Source organism: Mastacembelus armatus, chromosome 22, assembly GCF_900324485.2.
Source record: "Mastacembelus armatus chromosome 22, fMasArm1.2, whole genome shotgun sequence".
Taxonomy (NCBI): Eukaryota; Metazoa; Chordata; class Actinopteri; order Synbranchiformes; family Mastacembelidae; genus Mastacembelus; species Mastacembelus armatus.
Window position 1 is genome coordinate 1,998,990 of NC_046654.1, and position 19,912 is coordinate 2,018,901.

General features: G+C 41.2%; 1 protein-coding gene across 3 annotated transcripts in view; it reads right to left on the bottom strand.

Moving 5' to 3' along the window:
• Nucleotides 1-351: 351 nt before the first annotated feature.
• fgfr3 (fibroblast growth factor receptor 3) overlaps nt 352-19,912 on the bottom strand; it is a 62,871-nt gene continuing 43,310 nt past the window's right edge. The window contains exons 8-18 of one of the 3 annotated variants that reach the window (XM_026302725.2): nt 15,700-15,844; nt 14,937-15,112; nt 11,549-11,694; nt 11,100-11,221; nt 10,754-10,864; nt 10,471-10,661; nt 10,053-10,175; nt 9,443-9,513; nt 6,538-6,675; nt 5,432-5,537; nt 352-4,917 (exon numbers count right to left, since the gene is read on the bottom strand). In XM_026302725.2, coding sequence (XP_026158510.1) covers nt 4,753-4,917; nt 5,432-5,537; nt 6,538-6,675; nt 9,443-9,513; nt 10,053-10,175; nt 10,471-10,661; nt 10,754-10,864; nt 11,100-11,221; nt 11,549-11,694; nt 14,937-15,112; nt 15,700-15,844 — 1,494 coding nt within the window. In that variant the 3' untranslated portion in view covers nt 352-4,752. Of the gene's footprint in view, nt 4,918-5,431; nt 5,538-6,537; nt 6,676-9,442; nt 9,514-10,052; nt 10,176-10,470; nt 10,662-10,753; nt 10,865-11,099; nt 11,222-11,548; nt 11,698-14,936; nt 15,113-15,699; nt 15,845-17,429; nt 17,575-19,912 lie in introns of all 3 variants that reach the window. The other 2 variants (XM_026302707.2, XM_026302717.2) reach the window with 2 other exon arrangements.

A 19,912-nucleotide genomic window follows, 5' to 3' on the forward strand; every position in this document is an offset into this window, starting at 1 on the left:
TGGCTCCTTTTCCTGTTGCTGTTCCAGCTCAGTCCTGGGACCATGTGTGCCATCCATGTCCGAAGCTTGTTTGTGTTCGGTTTAACCCAGCGTTAAGTTTGTGTAGAAGGAAAACGAGCCCTGATACAGTTCAGACAAAACAAACTCAAGACACCGGGCGAAACAAACTCCCGTGTGTGTGCGTGTGTGGTATTTTGGTTTCATGTCATTAACATAAACTTCTAAACTTCTGATTTGTTCGCCCTTAATCACAAAGTCTGTTTGGGTTTTTGTTCGACTTGTTTTTGCCACAGGAACAGTTTGTTTTGCAAATCCAGGCTCTCAGCGACAGACACACCACTGACAGCAAACTCTATTATAACATGTTTATTGAAAACCTTCTTTGACAGCGTAGTTTGTCAGGCACAGAGAGACTGAGAGAGACACAGACACAGAGTTGTGAAATTGTTTTTTCCCAGTGGGAGATGTTTGCCCAGAGGGGTTGTTGTGGTGGAATGTTAGAGGATTCATCATGATCAAAAGAGGTACATTGCAACAAACAAGCTACGACTTACAAATAAAAAAAACAACAACACATAATGCCAAATGATTAGTTCCACCTTTGTGTGTTAGAAACATGAATACAAAGGGAGGAAGAATAAATTATGTGGGATTGGAAAAAAAAAAAAAAAATCAAAGGACAAACATGATTTTGTCTTTCTATGGTAAAAAAAACCTGAAGTGGAATGCAAAGTGAAACATGTTGTAACGGAAAAAAAATAAAATAAACTGTATATGAAAATCATTTCCTCTCTAAGATTCTTACAAAATAGCTCACACAGCTACAGAAAACTAGTCAGCAACATAAAAGCATATTTCAAAAATGAATCTGGACTAACTCTTCATCGGATTAGAAATGCATGATGAAATGATAACGGGATAAAAAACAGAGTCGAGCTGTGTGAAAACTAACCATTCCAACCTGGACGATAAACAAAAACACAAGAAATCATTATAGTTTATAGCTCGATTTCTTTGGAAGAAAGGCGCATATCTCAGATACCAAAGGCAGCAGAGATAACATTCCTCTCCTCCCAGCTTCATCCTCAATCCTGATTTAGTTTTTGTTTTTTTTGCAGAACAGAAAATAAATAAGTCAGTCAGAGCGGAGCTGACAGGTCGTTAAAGGCTGATGTGTGACTGTACATACAGTAAGACTCCGTCTCTGATGAGGCCGTGGGGTTCATTCATTCAACAGCAAAAGAAAACAGATTCATTCTTTAAAAAAAAAAAAAAAAAGGATTTGTTGTTTTTAACATCTGTCTGTCGAGCAACACATCTGTCGATCCATTCATTTCTCCTCTCTTAATGGATACCCAGCGTTTGTTAGCTCGCTGCTGCATTTTAGTTTTGTTGCCATAATCAAGACACATTAAAAAAAAAAAAAACAACACATCCATTTTGAAAGTGATTTAACAGAGACAGAGGCCAAAGATACACAAAATGCCCAGAGAGGCATCTAAAGCAAACAAACTAAAATAAAATACAGGATAAATTACGCCAGGAGCATCAGGAGTCTGATGGGGGGCATCAGTCTAGTCAAATGACTACTCTACATCATCTTCTTCTTCTTCTGGCTCTTTAATGAAAACAACAGTGAAAAGCAGATAGCGATGAATAAAAATACTCTCACCATAGGGAAAGCTTTTACCCAGCATGGAAGAATAAATAGAATAAAACACCATCCATTTCATTAGATCCATCCAAGCTTTACAGAAGTGCCTTTTTGTCTGACTTGTTCACTTAGAAAGAAAAAAAAAAAAAAAACAGGCTTTTACTTTCATAGTCTGATCTTTCTAGTAAGAACAGCTTTTTTTAAAAAAAGTGTTTTTTTTTTTTAAATTATACATTAAAATCTAGTTTTGTTCGTTAAATTGTTCCAGGCACTTCATAGAATTGGGCCCACGCTGTACTGAAAATAGAAATAATAATAACTTTGTGTAACCTTTCACTTTACAAGGGCCTTTATTCTGTGTATAAGCCAATAACAATCATAATATAATCATAATAATATAGATCTCCCAGTGCAGCAGCACAATTAAATACATCATTTTCACTCTTTTAAGTACTTTAAACATAGGAGAGCTCTCATTAAGTACTGCCACAGTGTTGTCGGGTCACTGCAATACATCTCATACACTAGAATTAGGCCGTTGCACAGTAAAGTGTTACCAGCGTTTCCATTTAGCAGTGAGTGAATCGGGTTTCTGAACCCCTGACCCTTTGCTAAAAACAGACTGTAAACATTTCAACCCTTTTACTTTTGGGTTCAGCTAAACAGACGACTGCATTTAAAAAAAAAAAAAAAAGGGCGAGGGGGTGGGGCAGATATCTATTTGGCAATCTTATGACCTCCATCCACCAGCATTCGACTGGGCAGACTGGGAGAAATTTAAGACTAATTTTGGCACTTTCCACAACAAAGGAGCTTCAAGAAGGATCCACCACAGATGTCAGAGTCACCTTTAACAAACTGATATATATATATATATATATATATATATATTCTTTTTGCCATGCAACGTACAGATCACACAGCATGCCTTCATTTTCGGTATTAATACTAAAGAGCAGCGTTAAAATCTCAAGTGTCTGGGCAGTTTTTTCAGTAACACTCAAGCACAAAAGGGCAAAACAGCTTTAAATTTCTGCCTTCAAGCTGATGTTTCTATTCACGATGGTGCACAAAGGTGTCGCTGCACGTGGCTTGTTAGCATTGACCATCTTATGTGTGTGTGTTACAATCGAACAGTTTGAGGCCTTAAGAAGCAAAAAAAAGAAAAAAGAATAAATGCTTTAACACCATTTAAAAAAAGCACCAGATTCAGGGTTTGTACTTCCAATGTGTGTGTCCTTTCTCGTCAGAATATTAATGTTAGATTTTTGATTTTTGTGTCAAGACTCTCAGAGAAAAGCTTCTTCCAGACTAGTGTCATCAACATTTGACAATCGTAGAGGAAAAATTAAACAGGATCACGTCATTCCAGCATTTTTACAGGACTCAAAGCCCCAGCATGCATTTCAGCTAAAAGCGGCACAAGTTTAGGCTAAAAGATGCTACATTCACTTTTCTTTCCTCTTGCTGTCATTGTTTCTCTTACACGTCTGTTGGGACAAGCATTCTGGGAAATGAAGTTTTGTGTATATTTGTGCAGCTTTCACTGACTCTTCTAATGTCTGATGGTTTTCTTTTAGATAATTAGTTTAATCCAATCCTCTTCACTGATCAGTGAAACAGTAAGAATAGGAAGATGTTGTTCTTTAAAACAGGCGGCTGAGGTTCTCTAAAGGCGTCTTTTTGTTCTTGTTCTTATAAACAGTACTCACTAAAAGGCCTCTCTGGTACACGTCTCCAAACGCTGCTATTTCTTGCCCAGCAAGAGTTAATCGTTACTTTTCAAACCAGAATTCGAACTCAGCAGAAACGTCCAGCTCCCGTCAGCAGGAGCCTTCGCTCCACGAGTCGTCCTCTGGCGGTCTAATCACACTCGCTCTCGAAAATCATCTTCGCACCTGTCATACATTCTTATTGTTCAAACTGTAAACAAACAAACAAAAAAAGATGGATCAAAAAACCGGAGGAGTTTGCCAGTTGTGAAAATAACGCTGCAGTTCTGTTGTAAAATAAGTTACAAAAAGTTGAAATAAAAATCTTTGTGTACAGTACTAAAATCCTAAACTAGGCCTCTCGAACTTAAAAACCACATGTTAAGTCTATAAATATCTTTACAAATATACACGTTAATTTTTCAAATAAACCTTTTCTGTATCACTTTAAACGATTAAATGTTTTACACGTCATGACAGTGTCTTCTAGACTGCAACGCTTTCATCCTAAAACAATACTTTAGAAAATGTAGTTTTTTGTCTTTTGCGTACATGGCTGTTGACAGCAATATGACACATATTTGCATTTATATATTTACAATAAATCATTTTATAGATACATAATAAAAAACCCTCCGAACCTCGCTGTACTTATTACTGAAGGGCCCTGAAACTTTGCCTCACGTCGGAAAAGGAATTTGTTCCATGATTAGCTCGGATGCTAAAGTGTGAGGATGAGAACACGTTAATAAGCTCCTGTAGTTCTTTCTGTAGCTGAGCATCTTTAGCAAAAATGAAGTCAATGGGATCTTCGGAAGAACAAGTCTCATCACGAAGTCGATTCTGGCTTTGCTGGCATCTTAATGGATTTTTCTTTTCAGATTGCAAACTTTTATCACAATCTAAGGGCTCTGTGCAGACGAGAGGATAAATAATCGGAGGTCTTCACCTACTGGATCACCGACCAATGCCCTTCATTCCCTCCTCTTAATATCCTTTTTGTCTTTTTTTCAATCTCAGCAGGTTTTATCCCAGTAGGCACAGAATGGTTTCACCCTTCAGACTGTCCGTAACAAAAGACTGGCCCAAGTACAAAAATATAATTTCATTTATGAAAAGAAGAACACAAACATGGTTCGACGGCAAAAAATAATCCTTCAATGTTTAAAGAGTCTCTTGGGAGGGTTGAGGAGGAAGAAAAACTCGTTTAAAGAGGATTTTCGACCAAGAGTTTAAGACGAATCGAAGCGCTGAAGCACTGTGGAAGTATTGCACGCAGAGTTTTGCTTTCCATATCTTGAGGAGCTCGGGTCACTGAGAGGTGATTATTAGTCACAAACTGTAAGAGGAGGTTAATGTCTGATCTCCCACCCCCCAGCTCAGGTTTTATGTCCTAATCACCCCGTTACTGGGAAGCTGTTTGGGAAGACAGGGCTCGTCTGGCAGCGGGTCGGGGGCGAACACCGAGTCGTCTCCTGAGGAGCAGGTGCTGTTGGAGTCCTGACAGGTGGGAGAGTACTGCTCGAAGGGCACCGACAGGTCCAGGTACTCCTGTCAGAGGCAGAGGTCAGAGGTGAGACTGGGGTGTCACAGTCAGATCTCTGCTGTGGTCACAGAATTAGGTCATAAAATTCATAATTAAATTAGGTCATAAAATTCATAATTAGGTCATAAATCACATATTTTCCACATATTATTCCAGCTGCACAGAACATTATAATAGTCCTTCACATCTGTTTTCTTTGTATTTAATAATTGTATTTAATACCTACATAACCTCCATGTTGCTTTCACATTGTGTTAGTTTATATTGTTTAGGGTAATCTTTTCATTTACCTGTACATTCACCTTAGTTTGGTTTTTACCTTGGACATAAATTCATAAAACAACATTTTAAAGATATAATAAACAAAAACAAATATGTTTTCAACATTATAATCCTGCAACATCTGCTAATTCCAAATAAGTTTTTTTAAAAATCCTTTTAAACCCGAAAGCTACAGAAGACCAGTGAGCACTGCAGCTTTGTGTTTTCATGTGTTCTGTGAGCAGCAGGGAAACTTACATCGGTGGAGGTCATTGATAAAACCCGGTCGTGATCTTCTACCAGCTGTCTGAAGGTCGGTCTCTGCGACGGCACAGCGTGCCAGCACTCCCTCATGATCATGTAACTGAAACACATACAGACGTTTGGTTGCTCTGCATATCGTCCCATAAAAGATATGTTCAGGGTAAATTGGATCAGATGTTGGGTGGAATGCTCTCAGTGATTTGTGCTGGTCTACTTGATCTGCAGCTGGATGGTAATGGCCTGTAATTAGGATTAAACCAAAACTAGTGGCTTCATCTTTTTTTGGTTTTAACCAGTTTTTGCTTTTCTTTGTTGTGTTTCCAGCTGAAAGAAGACACTATTGAGTTTACAGTGCAAGAGATCAACTATGTGACAAGCACAGAAAAGAAGAGAAAACCAAAATGAGCAGTATATGGTGATCAAAGGATCCTTTCCAAGTAATTCAAAAAGTGTCATTAGTAGCCAAACCAAAATGTTTAAATCTGATTTTTACACAGATTTGTGTATTATTGATCTCGACAAACTGATTTCTAATGGTTAAAACTTTGGGCGTTTTAAATTCAGTAAACCTTTTGTTCAGGATGGATAAAACCTGCAAGAGATGCTGAGGCAACGTTTCCTATATTATGGGGTATTTTCCAACCAGCTACACTGTGTAACTTTGGATTCACCTGGTTTGACTGTTGTCTTACTATTGAATAGGCGTTTTCAGCCTACGTCAGTCCTATTTATACAGGTCAGTAGGTCCCTACTCACCTACTGGTAGGTGCAGTAGGTCGTTTTATCCCATAGATATACATTGTCGTCATTATGTACATTATGTAAGTTACATCCTTAAGTTTAACCTACTGATGTTGCTAATGTTAATGCTAATGCTAATGGTCTTTGACCCGCATTGTCTTCAGTAGGTGAGTAGGCTCCTACTGACCTATATATAAATAGGACTGACGTACGCTGATAACGCCCATTCAATGGTAAGACAACAGTCAAATCGGCTGTTTGATTTTAGTAAAAGCAGCTTTATTGTCTCGAAACTGTTATGACAATTATTTCTATCCCAAAGTTCCTGCTGCAGCTGTGGTGTTGATAAAGGAACCTACAGTTCATGGGTGCAGTTGGCAGGTTTGTCCATCCGATGTCCCTCCTTTAGCAGCTTAAAGAGCTCTTCTACTGGGATCCCTGGATATGGCGAGCCTCCCAGGGTGAAGATCTCCCACAGCAACACCCCATAAGACCAACTGGACACACAAAAGTAAACTATTCAATACAAATTCAATACACAATGAATACAGATTAGAGGTCAAACAACACTTATGGCCTGAAGCAGTCCTTCTCCAGATTACATGATTGATCCGTTTGAAGGAAACATTGATCTTAAGTAATGTTAACTGCACTCTATTTAAAAGTCAATTTGACATTCTTACTGGCTGGGACAGCTAATCAATATTTGTAAAGAAATCAACATGTTTTCCCCCGAGCCAGCAAAAATAAAATTAAAGACTCAGACTCATCAGAAAGCAACGACAGGCAGAGTTTGCCTTATTAAGTGATAACGAGTTGAGCAGAATTAAAATATTTGACATTTGAGGTTTGTTAATATTCTGGGCATATTAGTTTTTAGCAAATGTTGCTCAAACAGCAGTAAACAGTCAGGGACTAGTTTCAGCGGCGGACTGATTTGGTGCTCTGCCCAGTATTTCTATGCTATGCTATGTGTGACCGAATGCAAACAAACTACAGTGTTCATGCTCTTTACAGTGATGACACCTACATGCCCTGACATGACATGACAAAACATGAATGGAAAAACTTATTATGCAGTACAGTAGCTACAGTTACAGCCCAGCTGCCATCCAGTCTCCAGACTCTTGTATCTGTGAACCAAGCCATCATCTCTCCTTCTTTCTCTCTCTGTGGCAGCAGTGAACGGCTGCATTACTCCTAAATGGCTAAAAAATGAAGGAAAGTAATCAGATAATGGGCGGTCTATTAACCCAGTGCGCTATTGTTCAGCCGTTCGTCCAGTGAATCAGAATCAGACCCCTCCTCCCACTGTGCTGCACAGCAGGCTTAATCGAATTATCCACGCTCCGGACCAGAGGGTGGAAAACAGCCGCTACCGGCCGAGCCGGCTGGTTGATCCGAACAGAGAGAGAGGAGGAGAGAGAGAGAGAGAGAGAGAGAGAGGAGGCTGAGGCAGAAAGAGAGACATCACAACTCAGAGGAAACATGGGAAAGTGAAGACAGGACTGTAGCTGAGAACGAGCGCCCAGACTAGCTCATTATCATGACTGTGTTCTGGACTTAAACAAATCAGGTCTTTGGGGTCAGAACGGGTTCAGGGACAGGCTCTGCAAAAGCAGCAATGCCAGTCTTCATAGATGAACATTCACAGGCTGTTAAGTTGCTAATAGGAAGATATAAACCTTTAATTTCTCATTGGCACCTACAGCAGTAAAAGCTGAGTGTGAGAATAAGAATGAGTTCTAACATCACATTGATGCTCAAGGGTTCAAAGGCAGGCAGGAATTTACTGTAGTCTCGTTTCTGCCTTTGGACAAGGTTCAATTAACTGATTTATTAGTACGGATTTTTAAAATCCTCTATCCATATTCCATATTTCTGGGAATAAGTCAGTGCCAAGAGTTCTTGTCTTATGCTGCATATTTTCATAAAGCAGCTAGTTTTGGCTCACACCAGGCTCTCAGTGGGTTCGTGCTCGTGCTGTGAAGGTGCACTGAGGTTTGTTCTTGCAGCTTTTACAGGCTGACACCTCTGAGACACTTTAAATAAAATCCTCACCTCCATGATATTGGCAGTGGTAAAAACCCACTGACTGAAGAATGAAAAGGTCAAGATCAGCCCCGGTGGTTGGGTTGAAATAGTGAAAACCTTTTTTACACTAACTGGTAGAACTTGTCCTTTGGAGTTCCCCATGTTTATCTGCACAAGATCCCAAAAAATCCTACAGAACTACGCTGCCTGAGAGTTCCCCCTATCTGTCCCTTCTGCCTCAGAGCTGTACACGTATAAGAAGATGAAGTGCGTGTAAATCTAATGCCAGTCGTGCTTTGGTGAGCTGCTCTACACAATAGCTTTGTTGTATTCGCTTGTTTTCGAGCTGCCTGCTTGGGACTGAATTGTCTGAGTGTGTTTTATTTGTCCATTGTCTGTTTCAGTGTAACAGACTCCATGAAAAACCATCACAGGTCAAAAGTCAGAGTCCCCCGGGGTGTGTGAGGGTAAACAGGCTGCGGAGCGACTACTGTATAAAGGGAGGAGAAGGTTTGGCGGGAGGACTGACTCTGTAATCCAGACCTGCTGAAATAACAGAGCGGACTGATTCTCCTCTCGGCCCGTTCCCAGTCTAGAGTAATCACACAGCGAGCCAGTGTTGACAGAGGCCCGTGTTTGGCTTGGACGGCTGTGCTGGGGACACAGCGTCTGGCTGCAGCAGTCAGGGGGTTTAAGCGGGCAGATTGACTTTGTGACCCCCTCTTCTAAACTCTCCTTTCTTCTCCTGATCACGGCATCACAGGAGCAATCAGAGGTCGTAAAAGGTGTGCTTGTCTCTGCTGCTTGGGTCCTTCAAACTGTTGTGGAAAAAGGCCCTGAGGCCACCTTGTGATAAATCCACTGCCCCTCTTATCTCCTTCTGTTCTGGGCCAGGTTGGAATCACACTGATAAAACAACAGTAAGATGCTGCAGACTGTTGTGTTTTTGTCTTTCTCCGATGCTGTGCTTGGGAGATTAAAGAACATACACAGTGAGGAATGTGGAGCTGCTGATACACAAGAAGCTCGGGATTATCAAGTGAGCCCAGACGACAGTAACTGGGCGATATCTGGAAAGGGAACGCCACGATTCCATATTCACACGCACAAACTCAGCTACTGATGCTAACAAGCTCAGTCATGATATTTCAACAGCCGGATTCCTCCGGTGGACGGCGGCTCCACATGAGTGGACAGTTGGCATTTATCGGTTAGTTTCTGCAAACTCACACGTCGCTCTGGTGCGTGTAGACCCGGTCGAACAGAGCCTCTGGAGCCATCCATTTCACGGGCAGACGACCCTGCAACAACAGGAGCGCAACAGAACCACTCGGTCAGCAGAACACAGCAGACAAAAAAAATATGGAGTTCAGCCTCGTTCTGCACCTAGAAACTCAATTCATGCGCCTCATCGTGAGAATCTCAGCCACATTCATTAGGAGCCATGTTTGTCATCGCTGTATCTCCGATCCAAACGCCATAAATCTTGTTACTGCCACGAAAACATGCTAAATATTCAAAGGCAGTTCATTGATATCATACTAATATACTGATGAGAGGTTAAAATCCATATGACTAATGTGTGTGAGGTCATAATTATCGAAGCACTGTTATAACATCTGTATTAAGGCGTTCTATCACATCTTTGTTTTTAATCCCAGTAAAGTCTCAAGTGTTAAGTTTCCTTCTTTGACCCGACTGACACTGAAAGACAAAATCATTTTCCTTTTAAGAGTTGGACAATGTTAAATGTAAGGCGAAATGATCCTGTCAATACGGCCCCTTTATGCCAGTTAAAGTCTTTTTCTGACAAAGTGTACTGATGGACTGAGAGACTCACGTTTGTGGTCTTTTTGTAGTAGTCTATATTGTGCACATCTCTGGCGAGACCGAAATCTGCGATCTTCATAACGTTGTCCTCTGTCACAAGGACGTTTCTGGCTGCCAGGTCTCTGTGGATGCACTGAGGGAAGAAGTGCAAATGCATCAAAGACACATACACACACACACACACACACACACGCACACACATATATTGGTTTATTATGCACCGCAGGCTGACAACTTTCATTTAACGTTGTTAACCTTTATTACAAACCCCTGTGTGTCAAGTGTTGACCTTTGATCCAGCCCTAAAACATCATCTTCACCTAAGTCCACACTAACACTGTCCAGCCTTTAATTATCCAAACAGCTCAAACAGCACACAGTCCTGCTCCTACCCAACCCATCATCAACACGGCGTTGTGGTGGCTGACCTTCTGTGAGGCGAGGTACTCCATGCCTCGGGCGACCTGGTAGGCACAGGACACCAGGTCTTTAAAGGTGAGCTGCTCATTGGGGATTTTACAGGTGTCAAAGGAGTAGTCCATGCCCGGTGGCCGCCGCGCCCGCAGGTACTCCCGCAGGTTCCCTTTGGAGGCGTATTCCACCAGGACATACAGAGGACCTGCACACAGCGCAGAACACCCTGTCATTGTCAGGACTCTGACTCAGTTAATTACTGAGGAAATTATCTTCTCTGTGGAACTGTGGCCTCACCGTCCTGAGTGCAGGCTCCCAGCAGGTTGATAATGTTTTTGTGTTTTCCAATCATCTTCATCATCTCCATCTCTGACACCAGGTCTGACAGGTCTTTGTCTGTGGCGTCATCTGAGACAAACCAAAGGGAATGAAGCCAGAGTCACTTAGTTGTACTAAACAGTCAGTGGCACAAATCAAAGCAGGAGAGAGCAACGACTTCAGTTGGAGCATATTGCACACATCAAATCAGGAAAAACAGATAAATGAATATGTAGCGAGAGAAATAGTCAATGCTGCCGATTTGATTCTGCAGCACATTACTGTTGCTGTCAGCTCCTGGAGCAAAGCCACGGCCATCACTAACCTTTCAGCATCTTTACAGCAACAGTCAGCGGCTTGTTGGGCTTCTCCTTGTCGATGCCGACAGCCTCGGCCATCACCACCTGACCGAAGCAGCCCTCACCCAGAGGTTTACCCAGAGTTAGCCTGAAACAGAAGCAAACCCTTTTCAGAGCTTGGGTTTTTGCGGTTTTTTAAATTTCTCTTCAAATTACAGCTTTGAATGAGATGGATTTGATTGCAAAACGCAATAAATGCATATTATTTTTCATGTCTGAAATTGTGGGGGAAGGTGTCTTAGTGGCCTTGATGTATTGATGGTTCACAGCACATCATGTTACAAGGACAACAGTACAGAATCTGTCAGTTCTGAAATATGTTGCTTGGCAGCGTGAAAAAAGCCACAGCATACCATAAGTGCTAAAAATCACAGATGAATGTGGAGCCGCAGGAACAGTTTTTGTTCTCCCTCACCGTGTTCGAGGAAACTCCCATTTGGGATCAGACGGTAACTCCAGCTCCGAGACGTTGGCCAGCATCGGTCCGTCGCTGGACGACAGGCGGGCGATCCTGACCAGGGGCGTGTTGGAGTTCATGGACGAGTTGGAATCCAAGGACACCTGCTTGGGTGCAAAAAACAAACTGTTATAGTCTCTGAAAAGGATGAGGTGATGTGTGTTGGGTCAAGGAGACAGGAAGAAAGAATGACTGGGACTCTGAGCTTTATCTTTGTGTTAGCGATCCAGCTTTGAGTGACCAGAGCAAAAAAGATCTTTTTCGAAGTCAAAAGTCTTTCATTAAAATTTCCAACTCGTTTCAGGGAAACCAAATTCATCTCATGTCACTCACAGATGAATTTTTCATTTGTTCAACTGTTCAACTAGTAGAATTGATTTTTTGTCAGAGACAAGGCCAGTGAGCTGGCGAATATAACACCAAATGTTATTAGAACAAATATTTTCTCTATGATATTGAAAATATTTAAGTGTGGCTTGTACATAAATTCACTTCTCGAAGTTAAAACTCCATCGGTTACTTCAGTTTGGACTTTTTAATGTTAGAAACAACATTTGAGGATGAAATAAATGATTGAATAAGGACTGGAGAGTTTTTTGGCAGCAGCAGACTGCAAATATCAGACATCTCAGGACCGATGTCAGGGCTCTTTCAGGGGCTCGGAGTTTATCTGAGAAACAGCCTGAATTCTGACACCAGACTTTTATAAACAGTCGACTTGTGGCTGCGCACAGGAGGAAGCAGCCACTAACAAAGACGAATGAAAGAGGATGTGGAGGTGGGTGAGTGGCAAGGTGGGATGGATGTCCCGATCCATCAGCGAGCTCAATTTCCAGATCGGCGGTCCTGCCGCCGAGCCCGTGGGCTCGACATCCTCCCGCCATTTATCTGATGAATCTGTTTGTGTCAGAGTCTGCCAGCTCAGCCCCTTCAGGTGGGGTCCTGCAACAAACATGTCCACTTACCAGACTTCCCTCCTCAACTGGAGTGCAATGAGAAAAATGCTGCGGAGCTAAAAAAAAAAAAAAAAACACAACGGGCCCGAGCACAATTTCAGAGGCATGAAAAATAATATGATAGAACATGCCAGGAGGTTTAGGGGAGATTTACTGAGAGTTATGAAAAAGAAAGGAGAGAACAGGAGATTAGCTTTACAAAACCAAGGGAAGATTACAGAAAAATGCAGACCTTTCTCTGCACTACCTTATAAGAACATGTATATGAAGGTAGCAGAAGTAGAAATGATGTGGAGGCTATAATTATAACCTACAGCACTATGTTTAGGTAACAATGACTACTCAGAAAAAATGCAGTGTTCCAGCTAAATCGTGTCATTGGTTTCAAAAAGATCATTTTCCAAGATCTGAGTTCTGACTTTCTAGAAACTGTTCTCTTTTCTATATCGATTTTTGCATTTCTAGAAGGACAGTTCTTCAATTATGAAGCTGGAGTTCGCACAAAACAACCCCAATGACAATCTCATCTGCATTTTAGATCTTCACATACAGACTGCAATCATGAGGACTGTTACCAATATAGCAAGAACCGAAATGAATGCAGCCACACTGCAGTGCCCAGGTGGTTTTCAGAAGAACATATAAGACAGGAATAGAGAGCAGTAATAAGAAAAGAAATAGGAGCTCAGGAGCTCAGACAGAAGTCTTTTGATGAGTGTAAAGTGAGCAGAAAATGAAAGTGAGGGTAAAACAAAGGCTGGATAAAGAACGGTACTCTCGTCTGGTCTTCAGAAGCTTTTTTTGCTTCTTGGACATGTTGGATTCTTGTTCCTGTTTTGACTCAGACTTGTCCTGGTGCAGCTAATGATTGATGTTGACTTAAACCTTTTTCCTGCCTGTCTGGAGAACAGAAACCCTCTGGGCAGACTTGGAAAGCCAGTACTTTCCTAAAAACATCATTTCTATCACACCAAGTACAAGTTAAATATATTTATTCAACAAATATACAGTTTAGATATTGATTCATGTCTATTAATGATCATCTACCAGAATCCTCAGATCTGATCTACATAAAATTAGAACTAATTTGTGAAATGCTTGTCTGCCAAGTAATTATGTTTAAGGTGCAAGATAGTTAAAGTGTAAAAACTCGTGTATTGAACCAGAAAATCTGAAGCTTCATATGTTCAGTGTTCCAGCTTAAGGCTGCATTTCTGATCGTATTTATAAAACTTCCCTGAAGTGATACAAACGGACTAATTTATTTTCTTCCCCAGAAGTAGCAGAGAAGGTCGATACCGCTCTAAAACTGTTTAGCTTAGCTTTAGCTTAGCTTAGCATAAAGACTTCAAGCAGGTCAAATTGCTGGCTAGGGGCTGACCAAAGGTAAATCCTAAACCTTAGCTTCAGAGGTGTCTTTATGTCCCTCTAAGCTAACTAGCCTCCCTGTGTTCTGAGACTCTATTCTGTCCTGTCTGTGTTGGATTTGACTCGACGGACTTGACGTAGGTTCGTCTCGAACACAGCCCTGAGTGATATGATGTGGAGAGATCTGCAGGCTGTGGCAATGCAGCTGCTCCACTTTATGTTTCTCTTCAAACAGTTGAGGGGCGAGTGTGTGTTACACAGGGAGTGAAATTTAAAACGAACACTGACAGTCACAGGATGGCATAAATATCCCTGAGCTGAATCTGCTCCAAGATAAATGTGAACACATGTCACCAGTTTGCCTTCTAGTGTCCACACTATGTCGCCAATAAAGCGGGGCAGAGATCCACCACAGACAGTTGTACAGCAACCTCCTGAATTTATTTACACTCCAACTTGTGTGAGTGTAATTATTCTTTGAATGTTTTAGGAATTAAAAATCAGATATTACTCTACAAAAGCTTAGCATGGCACTGTTGTGGCAGTAGTGCAGAAAAATGACACTATTTTTCCATGACTCTCCATAACTAACTCTCTCCTGAGTTAATGATGTTATTCCTTCCTCTACTGTTTTTCAAAATAATCTAAATTCTGCCACAGCTTCATTTGCTTTGAAGCAGAAACAGCTGAGAACAGCATCTGATGCAATTATCCGTCTTCTTCACCTCAAAGGTTTATAGAAATGTAAGGACTCCCAGTAATCTCGGTAATGTCATGTTCTTAGCCCTGCTGAGGCAGCCCACTGACTTCGCTGAAATGCTTCTGACTTAAAAACCTGTGACAGTTTTGAGCTCAGCACCTTCACCAGTGAGATTTTGACAAAAAAGACCCCGTTGCTGCATCGTTTCAGCTGCTTCATCTGATTTGTCCAAAGTTTAGTTGTGCTAAAATCTAAACTAATCAGACAGGAAGAGAGAAAAAGGGAAAAGCATTTTGCAAATCTTGTATCTACTTTCTGTTACCTGTCTTTTGAGAGGAAACTTTGAGAGTTTTTGCACGGGGGGCGTGGGCAGCGTCTTCTGCGTGGTCATCCTCATGCGACAGAGGACGACGATGACCACAGCAAGGATGAAGAGCACGCAGCCTGTCACGTAGATGAGGATGTCAGCATAGTAGTCTTCCTTTCCAGGGCTCACTGCTATGGGGGGGCAGACGGCAAAAACATGGCGAGTCAAAATATGCATTTTGAATTCACAATCCCATTAAGTTTATCTTAATTACTAAATTTGACCCAAATTGATTTGGATTCTGAAGCGGTTTTCTGTAGTACAGCATCTACTATACGTAAAAATAGAACCTTGCCCTGAAAAGCAAAGTGTTCACCGTCTGGGTTGAGATAGTAAAGTAATCAGTTTGTAGTTTCATCCTGCTGCAGGTAATTGCACCTGTGATTTGCTTCTCCCCTAGGAGGTAATTATTGTGTTGAACCAAGAACATAGAAATGTCTTGAAATTATCCTGTAGCCTCGAGACATTTAAAGAGACAATCTGCTGTGATTAAAGTATCTCAGTCAAGGCTGAATTGTATGTTTGGTTTGTCCAATTAAAGCATGTTAACAACTAACAATGTACGGTAATTTATGATCATTTGGGTTGAAAATGAACATTAAAGGCTTTGCTGCTGAACAGACAAAAGTACAGTTGCAATCATGGAGTTTTTGACATTTGAGGTTGAGATTTATGGATGACAGGAGTCCAGAGACCCACATAGAGGAGAGGAATATACCTGGAAGCACTGTCAGCCAAGCAGAATGGTAAGTATAGCCGATAGAGTTCCCTGCCAGGCAAGTGTACTCGCCCGCATCCTCAAAAGACACATTGGTCAAGAAGAGAACTTCTAGCTCCTTATCTGTAGTGTTAATACCAGCCGTCTGTGGAGGATGGGAAAGGGATAAATGGAGGAGAGAGAAGAGAAAGAGAGAGACGGGAGATATCATGAGCCCAAAGCTTCTTAGAGGAATCACCACATACACCCTGGAGGAAAGGATAGGACTGAGGATTTAAAGGTGTCAGCAGTGCGGCTTTCCTCTGCTGACAGTTCCACCACCAACACCTGAAAACACCAAGCAGCACCCTCACCATGCTGCGACAAAGGAACTTGTTGGTTCAATCCAAGGCCACAGGCAACATTTTACACTGCATAATTTATCTTCTTAAGTCATATTTATCTTGAAGTGTTTGAAACATGAGTCTGGTTACTTCAACGAAAACACAAATAAGCTTGTGTAAAGAATTTTCGTGAGTCGGGTTTTTTTCCATCTATATCATGTCTAGGTTGTGATTTTTAGTAGAAATGGGATGAAGTATTCCTCATTAACAGAGAAAAACTACTTCATAAGATGGACATTTTGTGAGTTTTTTTGATCAAGGAGAAGTTTTCTGTCATTTTAAATATATCACCTGTGATTTTACATTGAACCAGCATGAAGTTTACTTGACGTCAAAGCAAAGCAAATCCCTTTACTACAATGGCTTGTCTGCAGAAATCATGGCACCTCATGGTTATGACTGCAGGGCAACAATTTTCTTTCTTTTTAAATCTCTCTAAAGTCCTTTTTGTGCAATTTATTTTTATATTCTTAACTTCAAACGGTTTAGGATCTCAGCTGCTGTTTAACACAAAGACAACTATTTCTTCTGGGGATGCCTCAGGGATCAATTGTAGAGCCATTGCTTTTTTTTAATAAAATAAATTCACATTAAATTTTCAATTCACTAATACAACATTAAACTATAGATTTGGTACACATTTTCCTGTAGTTTCAGCTGAATTTAGATTACATTCAGTTTTACAGAAGCAACCTTTATACTTCATGATAATTCATGGTTTTCTAATAAAAAACACTGAAATTACTGGGGTTTTTTTCACCTTTGACTAACGGTTGATGTGATGGCCAATAGTCTGTGATTGTCTGTGGGGGTGCAGGGTGCGGGGCCTCTTGTTCTCCAGGCCTCATTAATGAACAGACCCAGTCATGAATCAGAGCCCTACTCCATGCTTTCATACAAAAGAACAGTAATACACCTGGAGAATGCACTTCGAGGGAAATCAATACTATTCTGTGTATGGGGGTGGGGGGGTTTATGTGTATGTATGTATATGTATATATTTTATATATATATATGTGTGTGTGTTTGTGTGTGCAAAGGTGGTTTATGAGAGACTGAATGTGATTCTTTTGCAGTCATCACAGTAATTAAAGGTGGAATACTGTGTTTATATTAATTGCAAAGTGGTACTGGATGTGAAAATACATGATAGCTACGAGGCAACAGAATGTGGCAGTGAACCCAGCAGGGAAATATGTGTGTGTGTGAGTGTGTGTGTGTGTGTGTATGAGTGTGTATTTGTCTTATTAGTAAGCCAGACACCAAGAGGAGCCCCACAAAGAGGAGGAGATACAGCAGAGGATCAAAAGTGATAAAGGTGGTTGTCGCTCGGGGCTCAGGATTTACCTGGTTTGAATACCTTAAGCCAGAAAGCGTTTTCCGACTTGCCTACAAAGTTTGAGGCACGACACCAGTACTTCCCGGCATCTTTCTCTGTCACGTTGGACAGTTTCAACTTACTGTGGGCCTCAGTGTGTTTACTGACAACACTCTGTAAAGGGGAGATTGAGACGCACATTTAGGCCTTAGCAGCAAATTCCTACAAGAACACATGTACAGAACAATCATGTAAACCTGGAGAACAAATATACATTACACATTAATACAGAAAATGACCGGCCTTATCTAATAAAAGCAAGTGGAGGTACTGCAACTTCACACAACTTTCATATTTTTATACTTTTATCAATTTGTTCTCTACCCTTTTATTGGGCATCCTCAGCACTTGGCAGGACTATTCTGTTAAATATGAAACAAATGCCATAGCTTTACTTTGCTTTACACTTTCACACAGACACATAACTACACACACACACTGTACAGAACATACAGTAACACATGCTGTCTGTTGGTAGATTAAAGGCATTAGAATATGTCAGTCTGGTCTATGCTGTGTGTATAAACAAAACACTCACACACACGTGCTAACACACACATTGCTTGTGACAGGCTGTGCAGCAAAGAATCTGCTGATGAATAATTAAACAGGCAAAGCACATAAAGGAGCAAACATATCATGTTTTATGGTTCCTTAATGAACATCCAGGGCTTGGCTCCAGACACCTCCCTCTCCCTCCCCACACTGGGGTGAGTCGCTCATCATTAAGTCTTTTTCCAGGCATCAAAAGAGCGATTCAGGCATTTCTTAAAAAAAAATAAAAAAATCTTGCATGACCCCAACCTCCCACCCTGAGCTGTATTTAACTGGTACGTATACACATGAGATGTCGCAGAGTCTGAATGAAGTGTGGTGGGGCCACAGAGAGAGAGAGGCACACACAGATCTCAGTAAATACTGTTTCAATTATGTGGTAGTCGAAAATAGAGCATGGAGCCGCGGTCTGGGCTCGCTTTCCCCCTTTCTCTCTTCTTCTGTTGGCCTGTCGTTCTCCTGCTCTTTCTTTCTCTTCCTGTCTGCCTCTCCCACCTTCATCTTTCTGTCTCTCTGTTTTGCTCACTGCATTTCAGACTTTACGTTCAATTTTACATGTTTGAATGAGGCTTTCAGACATTATTGTGATGGGATTTTAAATGGGCCCATTGTTCTGCCTAATTAAAACTCTTTTATTTACCTCAGTTAGGTAAATAAATCACAAGCTACTGCGAATGAGGCAGTTTTCAGCAGTGTACTTTGCTACCTGTTTCCAGTCTTAATGCTAAAGCAAACAGGCTGTGGCTGTAGCTTCATGTTTACAGTACAGATCTGAGAGGTATCATTCTTCTCATTCAGCTCTTGGCAAGAAAGCAAAGACATTAATTACAAACTATTCTCGTGAGTTGTGGAGATTCTTCTAATTGATTTTTCTGCAGTGATCCGGGGCAAAAGAGGAAGAAACCCTCATAAAGGTAAATAATCTTCAGATCATTAGTTTCTCCTGAATTCCAGCTAATGTATTCTATCTCCTATCCAAAAAACGTTAAAGATAATTAGAAAACTTGTTAGAAGATCCACCCGTGAGAATCCAGGGAAATCACAAAGGTTATTTAATAAGGCTTCAGCTGTAAAATAATCCATCACTGATGCAGTCTGTTGCAGAGGTGAGAGACTCCTTCTTGATATGATTATTGTTCAGCTCATTGCTGAATAGAGCAGACTGAAATTAGCCGCAGATCATTTCAAGAAATAGATGCCAGCACCTAGACAGTATCTCTCCCTTTTCTTCACTCAGTTTAATCTTGTATTTCTTTCTTTCTTGTTCCTTCTGTCCCTTTTTCTTTTCCCATCACCCTGTTCTCTGATTTTCTCAGCCTTCATCTTTGCCCACCACTCTGTCATATATTCTCTCTCTCCCTGCTGACTTTGCCCTTCTTTGTGTTTCTCCACTTATTTTTTCCATGGCTTTTTTGGGTGCCTCTTCCCTCTTTCCTCCTCCTCTTTCTGAAACCACGCGACGCAGCACATCTGACGGCAGCGGTGGTTAACAGAGCCCGTCTCTCTCCTTGCATTGCCGCCACCACAGCAGTTAACTTAGTCCAAACCAGATGTTTGTTTTATTCCCTCGCTTTCTCTATAGAGGCAGAAAAAAGCAAAAAGGGGGGAGGCCAAATGAGAAAGCAAAAGGTCTTCTTGGTTTTTCGATGGGAGTCTACCTCGCTACACCCCAATTAAAAAAAAAAAAAAACATGCCTCACAGCAGGTTTAGGGTGTTGTCCTCTCTTGGTGAGGAATGTTTTCTACTCTATTCTTAAACACCACCACTGCCTGGGGAGGTGGCAGGAGCCTCCCTCCAGGAGCAATCCCTCCTAAAGCCTGACACCCTCCCCACTGCGTTTATTTAACCTCTCTTTCACGTGTGAGTACGTGTGACTGAAAATTGCTTTTTTAAAAA